The sequence below is a fragment of the Periplaneta americana genome, chromosome 10 (genome assembly GCF_040183065.1).
Source record: "Periplaneta americana isolate PAMFEO1 chromosome 10, P.americana_PAMFEO1_priV1, whole genome shotgun sequence".
NCBI lineage: Eukaryota > Metazoa > Arthropoda > Insecta > Blattodea > Blattidae > Periplaneta > Periplaneta americana.
In genome coordinates, this window is record NC_091126.1 from 48,769,072 (window position 1) to 48,788,988 (window position 19,917).

The 19,917-nt window shown below is 34.0% G+C and overlaps 1 protein-coding gene across 4 annotated transcripts in view; it reads left to right on the forward strand.

Moving 5' to 3' along the window:
• CaMKI (Calcium/calmodulin-dependent protein kinase I) overlaps positions 1–19,917 on the forward strand; it is a 940,598-nt gene that overhangs the window by 890,684 nt on the left and 29,997 nt on the right. For 2 of the 4 annotated variants that reach the window (XM_069837369.1, XM_069837370.1), the window contains one exon: positions 8,401–8,527. The exons of the other annotated variants lie outside the window; for them this stretch is intronic. In XM_069837369.1, the coding sequence (XP_069693470.1) occupies positions 8,401–8,527 (127 nt within the window). The remainder of the gene's footprint in view (positions 1–8,400; positions 8,528–19,917) is intronic. 4 annotated transcript variants of the gene reach the window in all.

A 19,917-nucleotide genomic window follows, 5' to 3' on the forward strand; every position in this document is an offset into this window, starting at 1 on the left:
TCGAATAATATGTACTCAAAGTTATTTTATAGCAATATTTGACTTGCTAAATTATTTCCATTACATGTGGCCAGGAATCAAGCAACAGACAGTTTGAGAAATCAATGTGAGGTAAAAGTGCTAACTCAAGAAAGGTTCTGAAAAGTTCTCTTCTCATTTTTCCAGATTTTGGCTACTGCACAATTAAATTAGCAGCTTTAAACATAACCCTGTTGGACAGCTTGCTTGTGGAGTTGATAGACCTGGGAAGATGTCCCATGAATGATTCAATTGCTACAACCGTAAAGGAAAGTGTCTGTGCACTTTAAAACTGAATAATGCCATGTACTGTCCTCTTACTATGGCTATCAAGTATTCTGCCAGAATATGTTCGTTTACTGATACCAGATTGATCTGCATTTTAAGCATTATAGGGGCTATATTGCTCAATAAGTTCGTTTTCTTCTCTTCAGAACTGCATTGTATTATCAGTCTTTTCACTTCCTTCCTCTTGTCATGTCATGAATTGTGTAACTTTTCATGGTCTCGTGTGATAATGTTGAATTTCCACAGCCATATTACTAATATCGTGCACTGTAACATTTTTAAGTGAGCTTCCGCGAATTTCTCGAACACCGACTTATTTTGTACTTGTCTCTGATTGTTGAGTAAAAAAATGGTGTACTGTACCAATACGAGTTGCTATTTAAACTTTTCTTAAACCTATACAATTGCTTTTCGTGTTTCAATCGGGGATATTACTTTTTCATATGAGCAATTGTTTGCATTGACTTCTGTGTCTTTGCACTTAAACTCGTGGTTACTATTTTTCGTTTTTTATCCAATGACCATTCCAAACTAGGTTCTTCAGGGCTATGTATTCTTCCTGATGTCGAAACTTGACTTGACAATGGCAATGCAGAATCTTGTGATAGTGATTCACATTCTTCTGGTACAAACATTGATCCTGGCTTTGGTTTGAATTCATTAATATGAAGAGTCTTTATGTGCAGTGTTTCTCTATGAGAATCTAGTATCTCTGCCAAATGCTGAAGCATTATGTGGTCCTCTTCTGTTAAAATGGACAGTTTTTAAATTCTATGTTTTGAAATAACTAGGCAAATCCTGTGCTTCGTTTAGAGAATTCATTGCCCTGTGTAAACTTATTTAGCAGTGATAGTGTACTGTTATACAGAATAGGTCTAACTGATGCAATGCTCCTTGCGGGGCACCAGCTCAAACATGCTAGTAACCCCAAAGAGCTCCTATTGGACCGTGAATACCCCACTCCGGCAGTATGTAATATTAACATTTTTGCATTCATCTCAAAACGTCTTTTCAAAGTGTGTATTTTTTTTTTTGATAATTTTTTTTGACATTGGCTAGTGTTTGCTTGTCAGAGAAAACTAGATTTGTAATTTGTTTGTCCGCCAAATATCTCAAAGAACCTGCACGGGATCGAGCCCAGTTCCTTTGATGGGAAGCTGTCAGGTAAATTGACAATGCTATAGCTGTTGTCTGTCGATGTTGTAGACTTAAAACAACCCATTTGTCACATCCGTGAAAAAATAAATACCTTAAAATCTCTTTTTTGAACGTTAATATTAATAGATAAACAATTTTCATAAGAATTTCTTGTCTTTACTCTATGCATTTGGAATCCTTTAAAAGATCGTTGTGTATTTAACGTAAATTTTTCTTACCAGCTAAGTTGAAATTGCCTTGCTTCACATGTTTCTCCATTCTTGCTAATGAGTGGGTACTAAAACACGTAGAGGTCAGCAACAAATTAAACTGTATGAGGGAATGCAATAAATTATTTAATACACACGGAAAATAGGGCACAGATACACCAGTATAAGTATCGGAGATCTTTTTGCCTCCTGAAATTTTAAATGTTTAGCAAAGAAGCGAGTCACTATCCAACTTGTACGTTGTCTCCCAACCAGATGCAGCCCCCAGCCGATACCCACCTGCCAATCGCTGTGTCAGTAGACGTACACTCAGAACTCATGTAAATAGACCTATAATGCCAATAAGTCACGAACAGCAAATCTAATAAAACGTTACAGACTGTGCGTTTATTGTTATTGTTATTAGACTTTTTTTTCCATTACACTATCACTACCAGTACTGCTTTCATTGTAATTTGTTATTATTATCACAGTTTAGTATATACAGTTGCGAAGCTCAATACTTACTAAATATGCAAACATAGACAGTTGAAATATGCATCCATAGATAGTTGCTAGCCACCAGGATCACTACTATCGCCTCATCACAGACTCTTTCCCTAGCAGACGATAAAATGTATTGTACTTTTGATGTCGTGTTCTTTTGAAAAATTAACACCTTCCGCTATTGAAATACGAAATATATAAGGTTTATATATTATTTTCATAAAGTATATATTATATTTTATAAATTCACCTTCCTGGATCTTTCGGAAGGATAACTCTGACCTCTTTTTCTTACAATTTATAGTGCAACAAACGTCTCCTTGTCCCATATTATTACTCAAATTATTGTATTTTAGCCATTTACAGTTATTACAGTAAACATAACCTATAATTTCAACATATCTAAATATTCGTGCAGTGCAACTGAAAATTATTGAATCGTGCATAAATGGATGTACAATAATTTCGCAATATTTAATCGAAATAAAGGCAGGTAGGTCTATTACACATACGAACAACGTAATTTTCACACCAAAAATAATATTACACCTTAACTCGCAAGGAATTATGTCTGAAGTGTCTCCTAATCATTGTTTTAAATTTTATTAATGCAATTACACTACACTTTAGAGAAATATGTTACTTTTTATGCATTCCAATTAATTTATATGGTTGAAACGCTGCCCTTCGTGATCGGGTTAAGCAAGTCACATGGTCTGCCTGTATTAGATCACGATGGCAGTGACATAATCTATTGTTCCTAGTACACACAGTGCTCCAAGCGGCTAGCAACTATTGCGAGAAATGCAAAAAAATCACCCCAAGCTTCACGACTGTATATACTAGACTGTGTTATTATGATCTCCATCCTATCTTCCTATCATTGTGACTTCTATGTATATAGTTATCTTCCCCATAGATGATGGATCGGCTTTTCTCTCTAAACCTTATGACTGATAGAGATGATATTCTTTGCCTCTTGATCATTGAACTTATATTTTTCCCTGTTTTCTTACACTTGAACTCTAGCTCTCTTAAAATGCTCTTTAAACTAGTGCCCATCCAAATCAATGATGAGTGATTTCATGTAAGTTCGAAATTGTAGGAGAAATGTCGTGCAAAAGATGGAATTCGCAAATCGTTTGTCATATCACGCATTTATGAAAGTCATCAATATTATTAGCTATCTTTTGCCATCAATCATTTCTTTCCTGGGGCACTCATTGATGTTCCTTCAGCTCCATGTTATTTTTGTTCAGGCATAATTCACTTCACCTTTGTTAGAGACACCTGGTTTGCCTCTGCTAATCTCTGTATCTTATTTTTGATTACATAGCTTATTTCCTCATAAAATTGTATACATTGAGAACGATCTCTCTTGTTCATCCCCTTTTAGTAGGCTTACTATATTTTAGTTTAAAAAGGATCGGCAACATCTCGCCTACAGATCGAGTTCTTCTAAGCAACTGAACATAATTTTCTTTAATGCCATTGCTCCTCTCTTGTCTACCCCAGTGCCTTTGCTTGATCCAACCCTGCACAGGACCACCACCATAAAGGCTCGCTTGCTAACTTTCTCTTTCCTCACAAGTGCCAAAAAGATCTGTGACACTTACTGTATAATAACCAAATAAGTATTTCATACATACCATCTCATTGACAGGCAATTAAAAATTATTTTATTGTACACATACATGCCTGGGATCTTGTATAGAGCATAAGAATGAAAATTATTATATATTATTTTGTAAATATATAGAATGCAAAGGTTCGTTCGAGAAACAAGACAAATAACAACATACTGCATGTATGTAGTTGTATCATGTTGGGTGCTGGTTGCTTATGTACATAGTATGCATTGAGGTAAAGTTTGTAATCTTCTTAATATTCTTTCAGGTTTAGACCATATTCTTGCATCATAAATATTTCAGAATTCGTTGTTCTATATAATAATATTCAATTGTGATATCTGTACGGTACTTCTCATTATTCAACAATATTTGCCATATTTCTTATGTGTATGTGTATGAGTGCTCCATACATACAAATTCCCAGGTAGTTGCCGAGGTTAGTTCTTGTCTTTTGCTGCAGAAGTACAAGAGATTAACAAGTTTGTATTCTGACCCCAAGAAAAGGTAGAGGTAGACTTTATAAAATGTGGGAGAATATTAAATATGGGAGAGGGTCAGTTGACCATGTCACTCCAAGGTACTAGATATTGTTAAAAAAAAAAATATATATATATAAATCAAATCACACATAATACAGTGGACAACAAGGTAATTTGTGGTTGTTTCTGGCCACCGAATTGCCTCACCTGTAATAAGATTATATTAAATTATGTATTGCTCTAAATTGAAGATATCAGATAGCTTCCCGTCATATTCTAGTAAATTTATCACAATGCATTTACGCATAGGCGCCGACTTTGGTGGAAGCAAGGCACTTTCTGCCACCCTCAACTTATAAAGACTAAGGCGTCCCACACAATAAAATTAATAGAGGGGCCCCACCCCTCCAAATAATAACAGTAATAATAATAATAATAACAATAATAATAATAATAATAATAATAATAATAATAATAATAATAATAATAATAAACATTCCTCATGTTAAAGAAGAGAGAGATTTAAAGGGAAATAAATGATCCGGCCTTAATTAAGGATGACCACAAGGATCAGGAAATTAATAGCAAATAAATATAATGAATTAAATATGAATATTCTCTACCAGGAACGGATGTTAACTCAGATCATGTCCTGCTGATAGAGCGAAGTAGATATTCGTATGAAGAAGATAAGAGGAAGATAGGTGACGAAGAAATTGAATATGGAAAAACTGAATAACAAAGAGGACAGAAGAAAATTTGAAGAAAATTTTCAAGAGAAAGCCTCTACATTAGAATCCACACCTGAGAATACTAATGAATACTGGACTCATTTAAAAAGTTGTATACAGACAACAGCAGAAGAAACAATAGGATACACAGACGGTGTGAGAATTAAGAAACCTTGGGTCACAGGGAAAATGTTGGAGAAGATGGAGGCGAGGAGAAATTGGAAAAACATCAACACAGAAGAAGGTAGAAGAAACTATAGGAAACTAAACAACGAACTAAGAAGAGAAACTGATAAAGCAAAAGGAGACTGGATGAAAGAGAAATGTGAAGAAATAGAGGATCTTGAGAGAAAAGGAAGATATGATTTAATGTACCGCGAAGTAAAATGAGAACAGGAAATCCATGTGGTTAATAGAGGACGACATCGGAAATGAAATAATAGACATGCTACTGGAGCTAAATGACAGTTATGATCAGTAGGCCTATGGGATGAAGATAAATGCAAAGAAGACGAAGAGCATGGTCATAGGCAGAAAAATGCAGAAGATAAACTTGCAAATTCTAAATGAGTCAGTAGAGCAGGTGAACAGCTTCAGATACTTGGGTGTACTATAAGCAGTAGCATGAGCTGCTGCCAGGAAATCAAAAGGAGGATAGCAATGGCCAAGGAAGCGTTTAATAGAAAAAGGACCATCTTCTGCGGACCTCTGGGGAAAAAAGAACTAAGGAAGAGACTAGTGAAGTGCTTTGTATGGAGTGTGGCATTGCATGGAGGCAGAAACATGGACATTACGACGAAGTGAAGAGAAGCGAATAGAAGCATTTGAAATGTGGATATGGATAAGAATGGAACGTGTGAAGTGGACAGACAGAATAAGAAATGAACCTGTGTTGTAAAGAGTGGATGAAGAAAGGATGATGTTGAAACTAATCAGGAAGAGGAAAAGGAATTGGCCGGGTCACTGGCTGAGAAGAAACTGCCTACTGAAGAATACACTAGAAGGAATGGTGAATGGGAGAAGAGTTCGGGATAGAAGAAGATAGAGGACATTAAGATATATGGATCATATGAGGAAATAAAGAGGAAGGCAGGAATAGGAAGGATTGTAGAAGGCTGGGTTTGGAGTGAAAGACGACCTGCCCTTGGGCAGAACACTAAATGAAATGAAATATGAATATTGTCATAAAAATAAAATGTAATAATTATCAATTATAAAATAAAATCTTGAAAGATGACCTTAAAATTAAACTTATAAATAAAAGATTTCATTTAAAATTAGGATATGGCATATCCTTAATTAAGACCTTCTGAGTGGTATAAATGAAATTGTATAATCTGCAGGGAATCTTTAAGAATTTAGGAGATGATTTTTTTAATTTCAAAAGATGGTATTAATAATTGTTTTAAAAAATTGTATGTACATTTTGGTAAAGAACCCCGAGCACCAAAACATAAACCTGTTATTGATCAATTGAAGAGAGGCACTAAGGTAGGGAATACAAGGTTCATAAATGGTCCTCTTTTCATGATCAACCTGATGAGCTTGGTTGAGATCTCTCTCCATGGGTATAGTTGAATCTATGATAATAGCCCCTTGTGCTTATTAAGTGATCAGTGATTCCTATGTAACTACTGATAATGAATAAATTCTTAATAAAGAAAACTGGCCAAAATAAAATTTCAATGAACGAGAACAGAATCATAAATTGGATTGTAGTAGTGGCAGTGAATCTAGTGCCCATGTTCATCATCGCTGCAAAGGTGAGCAAAGCAGTGAAAGGGAAAAGGTACTGTATAAGGGCCATAGTTTTAAACCATCTTGAGTTAAGCAATTTCTATTGATATTATATAAGAAAATCAGACGATTTTCTGTAAAATATATAAGAAAAATTTTTAGAAAGAGCAATTAAAATTTTCTCGGACTTTTGTGCAGGGTCCTACCCCCGATATTTCAAAGAAGTCGGCGCCTATGCACTTGTGTAACTTCCCTTTACTTTAACTTGACATTAGTAGTTGTTAAAACGGTATAATATCAAAATAAAGAATGTTATACCGTAATGAACTGTTTCAAAATGGTTTCTCGAAGGTCGATGACTTGAAATATTATTAAAAATATCACTTAATTCGAACTAAATATATCTTCACCATACACTCCATAATGTGCTCAATTGTTGAACTGGAATTCTCCTAACCAATACATCACTGATTATACAGATTAGAAATATTGAGAGTGATTGTGATATTTTTGTGAGACACAGCAATATAGGGTTAGTCCATAAATTAGTTTCCTCATTAAAAATAGTATGTGTACTTTGAATCAAATATGCGGGAATTTCATAACTAAGTTTGAGGTAATATTTGCAGGTAATTCAAAGGAAACAGATATCATGGTAACAACGTTTGTAAAATGTTTTTGGTTCCATTTCATAATAATAGCTTCACAGATACTTGCAATATGGCATCTACTCTAATCAGTGTTAAGGAAAACCTGCCCTGTTAGTGCATTTTGCTAAATAGGCAACATCCATTTGTAAGAAATAAATTAGTGAAATAGAATCAATTATGCGGAAACCCTCTGAGACAGATGCAGGTTCTGTTACGAATATATTTTAAAACACTCCATGTTTAATTATCACTTATTTTGTGAATATGAAACTAGTGAACATTGTTGAAATATGTGTATCATAACCTTATTTGGCATAGACAGCTACCAAAATAGTTCCAATTCTTAAAAAAAAAAAATTGGAAAGCACTACAAACCACTGCAGTATCATCATCATGAAGACATAAAGATTTTCCCAGAGATATTAAATAAATTACATTACTAAATGCAGATGCAAGAATTGGCATAGAATGGAGACATGTTAAAACATCTGCAGACTAAAGTACCGGTATGCACATAGTCATATTCAACACGGTTTAACCTGATAACTGTAACAGTGACTGTTCTAAATATGTAAAATTGATAGATATAATAGCAACATGATTACTCATTTTACTACTTAGTTCAGGAATATATCAATATACACATATGGAGCATTAATATGAATGTGGTATATGAGTGATGGAAAACAGAGATATTAATAATAGGAATAAATTTTGGTTTTCGTACTCCAAATATGCAAATTAAAATGCACATTTTTATAAAAATGAACATCTGCTTATAAATGCAGAACCAGGACCATCAACGTATGTGTTTGTTATTGAATCAGTGCTGGATTGTCAGCAAAGTGTCAATGAAATAATTTGTAACTTTTCTCTTAAAATGTTGAGTGACTGTACCAACAGATTCTACATAAGAGCCATAAAATCGCGGATGTCGAACAACTTGAGAGAGAGTGAGAGATCTCAGTGGTCATCCCGGAGTGAACATCAAACTGTTGTTTGTTTCTTCACAGCAATTGATGCACGCCATTGCAATGGTCCACAAGATGCAGAGATTAGCTCTGAATAATTCTAGTAGCATGGACGTTGATGAAGCGCACAAGTGTACGACTATTGAGGAAGAGGTGGAGGAGGAGGAAGGTATTTGGACAGTGCCCAACATGGTTCAAGTTGTTTGTTAGATGTTTTGGCTGAATTGCAGCTGGCTCGCTTGCTCAATCTTCGGCTCGCTCGCTCGCTCGCTCACTTGGTTCATCCAGTCGTATTACATGTTGCATAGGATTGATTGTATAAGTGTTTTAATAATATCTTAAATGTTGCTCCTGTAATGAATATATTTACTGTATGTGCAAATTAATTTAATTATGATGTTTCATTTATACCTTGGGTGTTTGACGGGAATTGAGACATAGTATCTCCTAGTTTTGTGTTATTGATGTTAGGCGTGCATATACAATAAACTCCATACATTTGATGGATTTAAATGTCATGATGTGTATCCAAAGATAGCATAAAATAAATACAAAATCCGAAATTACAGACTAATATCTCACATAAACTTACGAAATCATTCAAGGATAAGATTAAATTTGTTATCACGAATACTAAAGGAGGCTTGTCTATAATTCTTTCAAGTATTTGTTAGTAATAAATTTAATCAGTATATATTTTGGTTTTGATGTAACTGGAACTTAATTTTCTTCCTCTTATGACATTGTTCCTTGTGAATTTTTTTTTCTCAACTTCCCTCTATGATATAATTTAACTTTTCCAGAATATTTAACCAATATTTTTATTGGGTTATAATTTCAGATAGATGGTAGATTAGGACGCTCACATATGTGATATAATTCATTTCGAAAACATTCTTTCTAATTCTCACTGTACTAAGAATAGCTCTGAAACGTGGAATATTAGGGTTTATGTTAATAGAAGAATTTTATTTTTGTTTTTAGTATGGAAGAAATACTTCTCAAAATTTAAGCCGTTGTTTTTATACTCACTTACTGTGTTTAAAGTTATTCTAAATTTAATTCTCATTTACATAATATACAGTATAAACATTTTATGATGGTCTATGTAAGTAAAGAATTTTATGTTCAAGAGAATAGTTCTAAATCCGTATAATAATAACAACTTACGTTTACATGTAACAGAAATTTACCGTGCTAAAAGAAAGCAAAATTAAACGTTGAACAACTTCCAGTTACTACTGTCAAAATTTCTTTCAACATGATTCCTTTGTAGGCATTTGTAAGCAGTCCCACACCAAAGTTTGTTAGTGTACAATCTAATATCAGTGGTTTATTGCTACAGCACTTGCTATTTGAGTAGTTCACAAATTTAAACTGTAAGGACAAAAATCACCACAGAATTTCGTAATGGATTTGTATGAATCATTATAGAAGAACTGTGGTAAAATATTGTTTCTCGTCCAGTATCTGTATTATTTCGCATTACGTGGTCACCACCACTACCACCACCACCACCACCATCACCACCACCACCACCACCACCACCACCACCACCACCACCACCACCACCACCACCACCACCACTACCACCTCGGAACGCAGGGGGTAGTGTAACCTACCAACTATTATTAGTACTCACTACAGTTGGTGTTAGTCAATCAAATTGGCCTTTGACAAGAAGAGTAAGGCTTCATTGGTGAAGTTGTAATATCAACATAACAGCAATACTCTGGGTGTTCTTTGCAAATATTGCCACATGAAAGGATGGAAAGAGATCTGTTTTCCACATCTGATTTTGCGAACATGATGGATAATGGAGCTGCCTTTTCATAATTTCTTTCCTGCATGCCCCCCTCCACAATGCCCAAATTAAGTTCCACATACCTCTCGCTCAGTACTTTTCTGTCCAGAGCTGGTTAAGTAGCCATAGTTTAATTATAACCATCTTGTATATACAGGGTGATTCAAAAGTTCGGCGACATAGACAAACTCCTTTATAAATGCAGATGCCGAAAAATGGAACGAGGGTAAAGTTGTTGAAAAATGTGTAGTTTTCGAACTAATGTGATTGACTTTTCAATGTAGAATACACCGTTGAGACTGTACACGAGTACGACACACCCGTCAGTCATAATGCTGCCAAATTAATGGCTTTTCCACAAGTTCTACTGGATTTTAGATACGTATTATTTAATGTAGAGGAAGTGCAAAGAAAGCTTGCCCATTTGACTGATGCGCAGAGAACGATATTCGGTCCTCGTGCCGCCATGCTCGTTACAGGGCTGCTATGAATCACCTAATGCTGATTACAGGGCGCATTCGAAAGCGCGGTCTTGAACTGTTCGTATCGTGGAGTGTATTGTGCAGAGCGGATAGAAGCCAGCGTGTGCATTACATATTCTGCGTTTTATCCCTGATATCAGTAGTTTTATGTAGTTCAAAGTGTGTTTGTTAAATAACAGAGTTCTGTGTAACATTCTATGTGCTTAACAATGCCCCCGTTTCGCTCTAAATTAGGAAGTGCTAATAAAATGTTACATAGTCGAACTAGGGAATTATAACGTTTATAAATTTATGAAAAACGAAACAGGCTCCGCTTGTAACATAAGGAGTATATACAGATTAAAATAAACCGACCATAGTATCCTAGTTATCGAACATTTTAATAAAATCACATAGTATTAGTGTTTTATTACAACGTCAAATATCAATTATTACACGATTGCATATTTCTTATAACATCTTTGTCATTTCATTCAGGGATTTGTGTAAAAAAATTCGTGCTTCTGTATTTTCAACAATGTTATGTTATTAGTTACTCAGCAACAAGGTTTACCTCATGTTACATGCGCTGTGATAAATCTCACTCGAAACATCAAGCCAGCAGATGACTGAGAACTGCCAATCGAATCGAAGCGAGGTCGAGTTCACCCGAATGTTTCCGAAAGTTCGCGCAACTTTCCATGGCAAGCTCTTCTTGCGTCACCTCTAGAAATATAGTTGACATGCAGAGTTTAGCGGTTAATTTCTCACAGTGCAAAGAAACATACCATTACATTAATAGCATAAGAATTCAGGGAAATTTCATTTTTACCTGTAGGTTTTCTCTGAACTTGTATTGACAACACTGTTAATTATCGTCATCATTTCGTAATTTAACCGATACACTTCCTTCCTTACTTACTTACTTTACTTACTTATGGCTTTTAAGGAACCCGCAGGTTCATTGCCGCCCTCCCATAAGCCCGTCATCAGTCCCTATCATGAGCAAGATGAATCCAGCCTCTATCATCATATCCCACCTCCCTCAAATCCCTTTTTACATTATCTTCCCATCTATGTCTCAGCCTTCCCAAAGGTCTTTTTCCCTCTGGCCTCCCAACTAACACTCTGTATACATTTCTGGATTCGCCCATATGTGCTACATGGCTTAACCATCTCAAACGTGTGGATTTAATGTTCCTAATTATGTCAGGTGAAGAATACAATGCGTGCAGTTCTGCATTGTGTAACTTTCTCCATTCTCCTGTAACTTCATCTCTCTTAGCCCTAAATATTTTCTTAAGAACCTTAATCTCTGTTCCTCTCTCAAAGTGAGAGTCCAAGTTTCACAACCATATAGAACAACCATAATATACCGTAACTGTTTTATAAATTCTAACTTTCAGATTTTTTGACAGCAGGTTGGATGACAAAAGCTTCTCAACCGAATAATAACAGGCATTTCCCATTTTTATTCTGTGTTTAATTTCCTTCCGAGTGTCATTTATATTTTTTACTGTTGCTCCGTACCCAATAACGGTACACTACATATCTAAAATCCAGTAGAACTAACTGAACAGCCACTAATTTGGCAGCATTGGAACTGGCAGATGTGTCGTACTAGTATACAGACTTAACAGTGTATTGTACATTGAAAATTCGAGCACGTTAGATTGAAAACGACATATTTCCAACAACCTTCCCTTCTTTCCAATTTTCGCTATCTACACTAATAACGGAGTTTGTATATGTCGCTGGACTTTTGAATCACACTGAATATTAATTTATTTACGTATACATTTATTTCAGAAAAGCTATCACTTTATAAATTTCTTAATTCCAGTTTGAGTTATTATTATTATTATTATTATTATTATTATTATTATTATTATTATTATTATTATTATCATTATTATTATTATTATTATTATTATTATTATTATTATTATTATCATCTTGCATTTATCACTACAGAATTTAAGTAGGCTACTTTCCACATTTTAATATGTATACAATGTGTATGTACACCAAGTTAATTGGTAATTTTCCGACTTTATGTATATTCTATTCACATGAACTGTCCCAGTTTTTAGTAACATAAACAAGTCTGTAGTTTTTCTCCCATATTTCTTATCGTGCTGCAACATGTTCAACAGTGGTCTTTATGTATTAGACATTTAATCAATAAGTATCATGCGTGTAATAAATTATATTACAAAAATATTTACAAATGTGTGCAAAGGTGTAGCTTGAATTGGTCTTCATTCCAACTCTTCACAGAAATTAAGAAGATTCCAGGTGTTCATATTTCCAACTTCATAGATAAAGTGTTCTTGAGTGATGGAATGGATATGCTTATTAAAATAATTCTTTTTGTCATTTTAAGGACTTTCTGCTCGAGAAGTTTACAGTTTATTATTCATGGGGGTTAACAAACTACAGAAGCTGGTTCACTCTAATTTCTCGAGCCATTTTTGTGTCGCTGACCTAAACATCAGTGTCACTTGTTAGGCATCAAACATGTCACTTGTTAGGCGTCAAACATGTCACTTATATTATATATTATAATTATTACTGAAATACAACACATACTTTTAAAATATATATTTAATTATTTCCAACATAGTGGGGCTAATTTATTGTGGGAAACTTAAATGCAATGTCTATAGACGGTTTTTCTTATTATTTTTAAAGAGAAAAAATATTGTTTGTAGATAGTGATAGGTTTTGCACCATTTTTTGTTTTTCTGTTTCATCATCATCATCATCATCATCATCATCATCATCATCATCATCATCATCATCATCACTATTACGGTACTACTGTTAGTTGCTAGTTTCTGTAGCCAGTGTAGAGGAGCCATGTCACCATGCATCAGGAGAGGGAAGAAGCGGTGAGTGAAAGGAAAATAGAGTGCTCTGTGGAAGTAGCTATTTTTCTCTCACTCACCATTTCTCCTCTGTCCCCATACATGATGGTATGGTCTCACTATATCAGCCACAGCACCGAGAAACTGACTGTACTACTACTACTGCTGTTGCTGCTGCTGCTGCCACAACCCACACCACCACGAAGACCACCACCACCACCACCACCACCACCACCACCATCACCACCACCACGACCACCACTTTCTTTTATTTGCAATGTTAACATTTAAATATATTTTGTTGCGTTTTCTGTGACTCAGGATTTATTTAAATTTTTTACAGTCGCGACAAATTAATTTATTTCTAATAGTTAGCATATCCATTCCTTATTGAATAGACATGGTCATTATTCAAAACATTTGGCGTGAACTATTATAAAATATGAATCAATGTTGGCAAAACGTTAATGTTTATTTACTGTTTCATTTTTTCCTTGGTTATGTTTATGTAGTTTTCAAGGAAAATTGTACATAAAATAAAGTATAAATAAACAACACTTTTATACATGTTAGATTATTTTTATTACTGAATTCATGAACAATTTATGGGTACTTTTTTCAGATATTTAATGGTACTGAATAGAGATACGTATTCCTCTTCTTCTTCTGACTTTCCGGGTTAGACTGAAATTGCCTGTTCTAATTTTCACTAATCCATCCATCTTTTGAGTTGCCTGCTAAATTGTAATATTTTATCAGTTCGTATAGGCCTATTACATTAAATTCTTTACTAGAGTACCGTAATAAAATAAAATGCTTAACGGACTTTCATGTTTGAAATTAAAATGCTAACTTATCTTAACGAAGAAGACCCATCTCTGAGACTCAACACTTAGGTATTCATTAAATTCTAAATAAAAATGAAAATGCTTAAAACATTGACAAAGTCCCAACTGCAGATTGGTTTACTTCCCTCGACACATTATTCATAATGGCTCATGTAAATGCGTACTGAAGGAGAGTCATGAGGGTAATGATGATGAACAATGCCACAGTGAATTATGTTACTGCAGTTCCTCTACTTTGTGGTCCCATTTCAAGTATTTCAGGAGCAGGGAACACAAAGTTTTAATTGAGGAAAGTTGAAACTGGAGAGAATTTTGTGAATATAAAAAGGCAATACACACGTTCATGATCTGTAACACATTTATACATGAATGCACAGATCATCAAAGTACAAAGTATTCAAGCCAGTCTGTTTTCTGGCACAATCGAACATCAAAGTTCTTTTCAGAACTAAATGAAAACATTCTAAGTGCAGTTGATTTTAGTGTGTATAATGCAACCAATATTGTCCATTTCACAAGGATTTGTTGTAGGAAGTGTCTTTTGTGTGTCATGTTTAACACTGAAGCAAATTGCATTAAAAAAATGGCAGCAAATATGAATTAAAGGAAAATTACTTAATTTGATCTAAATTGTCACTTTTATAGTTGAGTGAGCATATCTCAATACATCTCCAAGAAAATATTAAAAGAAAATTATGAAGTAAATTATCATTAAATAATTTAGTGTTCAAACTAAATAGAACTGTTCTATACCGACAATTTGTTACGAATAAATGACTATAAACCATAGTGATTTCTCTCGGTATAAAATATTAACATTTTATAAAAAAAAAGTCAGTAGTCAATCTTCGAGGAGACTTATATAGAACATTTGTGTGAGGTAGAATGAAAACCATGGTATGGTACTTACTGAAATTATATTACAGACACGTTATGATAAGGATATCATTTTAATGTTTCATTTGGCAGTTTAATCATTAACCAAGATAGAATGGGCAACATTGTCAGAGTTAAGTTAGTGAAAATTTTCGTGAAGAATGCAGTTTTTCGGATTAATAGACAAAGTGGCACTTTTGCTACAAAATAAAATTAATAAACATTCCCCTTATTAAAGTGGCTTTTTTCAGTAAATTAGTTATTGATATATCAATACTGTTTATTAATTGATTTTAAATTACTTTGTGGCAATAAACTACATCATAATTTTAAGTACTATAGATACATTGCAAAACTCTGTTGTCATTTTTAGGAGTGTTAATGAGCACCTGAATGATACAGTGAAACCTCTGTATTTGGACACCTCCGTATGTTAGACACCTCTTTATATTGGACATATTTTCTTGGAACCGGACAGAGTTGTATGCTTTTATATGTCTAATATATCCTCTGTGTTGGACACCCCTCAATCCTGGTAGCTGGACACCTCTTATATTTCTATATGATAGTGTGCCGAGAAGAAACACTGCCACAGAAGATTCTGCATCTTGAAGCAAAATTTGCATCTTTTTTAACATACTGGTAGTTAGTAATACAAATACACATGCCACCTGAACAACTACGAAACAATAGCCATGACATAACACCAGTACTTGCTGTGACACAGTAACGAAGACAACTCTTCCGAACAAAACAGCTGGCTACCACGTGCTCGCTGTGAAACAGTCGGCAATACTGATTTATCACCATGGACTCTGGTTGGCTGGTTTGAGCGGTTACCATGGTGACGTCTTGAAGCCACTGAACTGTCAATACCTTTTTAGTTTTGTATAGATTGTAGATAGCGTTATTAAACAACTGATGACAAAATGTATGACAAAGTAGACAACAGAAATTCATGTCACTGTGTGTTTGATTTTATAAAGAATTACTTTTTATCCAAATGATGAACTTCATAATCAGAAGTAGGCCTATGTAAGTGCTCATCACACAGGACATCGAATATCCCTTAGCACTTCAGCTCAAATAGACTTTTGTGCATCTGTAATGCATTGAGTTGCTTGCTGACTGTGCTGTCTGACTAAGCCAGCTCCATCACCCGCCACACTACGCATTCTTCTCTGGCCTTCAAATCTGTAGGGTCAAGTAGGGCTATTATGATATAAAAAATCAATCTTTTGCTGTAATTTTTTTTATCAAAGCATATACAAATTTGAAAAAAATTAAGTCGTATGCTACTTAAGACATATATGAAAGATTTGGAGTTAAATTTATTTTTTATCTGTAATAATGGATAAATTAAAACAAAATCAGTGTATCATAATAGCCCTTTGTGTGGGCTATCATGATACACCTATAGGACTATTATGATACAGTGCTATAAATCTGGCCATATTATACAGAGCAATGAAGTAAGGCTATTGTGGTACACACAAATGCTTAATGTATCACCTGTAAAAGTTTGGTTGAAATCATTAAAATTGTCTAAGATCTAGTAACTTTTGTAATGACCTCTTTTTCCTTTTAAAATTTATACAATTTACTAAACTTTAACACCTTACTGCCAATGCTATAAAATTGCTGTATGCCGAAGTAGATTTTTGTGTGTAAGGAAATAGATTGAGAAAATTATGATACAATTTGTATTGCTAAAATAAATTAAAATAAGCTTTTAAATAATGAAGAATTTATTTTCCAAAGTTGTGTTAAAATTTATCAGTAGGAAGAATGATTATTAAGCTAAAATTCTTAGGTAAATAAGTAGAAATAAGTCTACATGTGTAATTTTTTAACTTATACTGTATTGTAGGTTCCAACATGTCAATTCAAACATCCTTCAAGATCTGAGAAATGATGAAATACCCCTCATGAGGTAACACATTATTTTAAATTAGAAAATTGATTAATCTGGTCAGTTTATTTCATAATAAATATAATATCATAATAGCCCCTCTAGCATATCATAATAGCCCTAAAAAGTTTACCATAGTAGCCCTTTTCATTCATATACTAATTACAGCGCATTCACAGCTTTTCTTTAAGGTAAAAGGAAAATTTAAAAATTATTCTAGCTTTATTCTTTCGAGAGCAATAACAAAAGTGAGTGAATACCACATGAAAGTTTTTTCTAGCAGCAAAATTGCTATTTCTTTCAATACATTTATGAAGCTTATAATGATTTTTCTTTTCTAATTTTGTTCAATATTGTTCCTTAAAGAGCATAATCGCAGCTTTAAACATGTTCAAACAGAGCCTTTGATACATTTTTAACTCTGTATCACATTAGCCCTACTTGACCATATACCATATCTCTGGTGGTGGTCTGCCATATCGCACAAATCTGTGTGTCATGGTATCCCTATCAGGGTTGAGACCCTGGAGGGTTTAGGTCCCTCCTATGCATGAGATTGTAACGAAAGTGTGAAGTGTGTTGGTGTTATGACAAGGGAAAAACTAGAGAACTCAAGAATCACCCTCACAAACTTGGCTTTGTCCACCACAAGTACAACTCCAACATTGCCAACATTTGAACTCTGGTCTGCAGTTGCAGTGCCAACTGAAGTACCGGTACCAAAGCGGCTACTTCATGGCCAGTCTTTGAATTAATATTATTATAGAAAATGTATGAGCACGATAATTGTCATTACCTACCCATAATCTCAGTTCATCATTATTCTCGTAGAAACTCCTTCAGTATTGGGTACATTTTTCTGTAACTTTAAAAGGAAGATGATCATCAATGCTAGAATTAAAGAACTTCGGCTTCTATATCATTATACTCTTCTGTATTATGATGTATATTTATCAGGAAATATGCAACATATATTATTTTATGTGAATAAAATAGTAATAAAATTCGTAATGAGAATGTATTATTTTCTTCGATTTTTGTTACTACACATGCATAATTATATTCATGTGTTGACTTCATTATGAACCTGAAGATCTAAATAATCCTATGCATCATACGTTGAAAGGTGTTGCAGAATTAATTAGAGGTTAGCAAATAGTGATTACTGTACGAGTACAAATTTAAAATGTGTGCGCTGCATGAGAAATGCATGTTATGTGTTTTTTTTTATCTCAAAGTAAGCATATATGTGATGGGAGGGTTTCTTTCTGCGTACGTGACATCTGTGCTGAAGAATAGAAGTTGTAGTTTTAGCTTCATAATTGTGCATTATTTTCCATATATGGAGTGTTTCTCTACTGTGTGTGTAATTAGTATCAGCGCCATTCTGGCAAAACTATCTCCTTCATTTTACTGAGCAAAACTTAGAACAGACCATACCTTTTATAGAAATTTTCATACATACAGACGACCTTATGAAGTACCGAGAAAGTTGCTAGGAATTTTAAGTTTGCCCTAACGTGATCTTGATATCTATGCAGTTGGCTGAATATAATTAGAAAGAAAATAATATGTTTGACTTAATTTCTTTTTTCTGAAATAGTGACTACTGTATAACCAAACATTCATGGTCAAAATGTTGAAAAGTGAAGATACGTTTTGTTGTTAGTTAATCTGAGCAACCACTGCCATAGCTAAGGCAGTAGCACATTTGCTTGTTGATCCAGAGTTGTGCTTGGGTATGAGTTCGATTCCCGCTTGGGCCAATTAACTGGTTGGGTTTTTTCCGAAGTTTTCTTAAATTGTAAGGCGGATGTCAGGTAATTATAGCAAATCCTCTGTTTTATCTCACCACATACCATCTCGCTATCACCAATTCCATCGATGTTAAATAACCCAGTAGTTGATACAGCATCATTAAATAACCAAGAAAAAATTGAAAAACCTTACTATAGTAATAAAAATGTTCTGTATGTTCATCTAAATTAAATATCTAATGGCCTCTCCTAATTGGAAATTATTTCTAGACTACAAAACACTTGCTAATTAAAAAAATAACAGTATTACAACAAATGAGCCGTTCAGAGCAAAAGTGGTGTAAGTCAAAACTGGATGATGAGGCTTAAAGTAAAAATTCTGTAAAGTACAGCGCAAAGTAGCAATTAATATGACCTTCTTGCTATCCACTGACTACTAATAGTTTAAATAAATTGAATATTAATTGCTACTTTGCGCTGTATTTTATAGAATGTTTACTTTAACCCGCATTACCCATTTTTGACTTACACCACTTCTGCTCTGAAGGCCTCAAATAATAGCTAAATTCTGACAAACTACTTGGTACTACACATGGCTACTCAACTGAGCAAATCTGAATTTTATCAATGTTTTCTTTAAAAAATTACTACAATGTTACTACTGCTATTACTAGTACCAATACATCCATAACCACCAAAAATGCCAATGCTGATACAGTAAAAACCCAATGTAGTTGAACAAATATTCTACGGATTTTGATATAACATAGTGGGAAGTATGTCCCCTAAATAATAATAATAATAGTTATTTATCAATAGATATCAGTTTTGTGAAATTTTTTCATTTCCATGGTGAAAACTTTTTCCCATAGCATACCCATGGTGTACACAGTGTAGAACAGTTGTATGTATCTCATTTGAAATTCTCACTTATCGACTGTAGCAAATTAATCTTATTCCTACAGTAGCTTGAGCAATTATAGACAATGTTTTCACTTTTCTGCCATGCATTTTATGTTTCATAGGTGTAA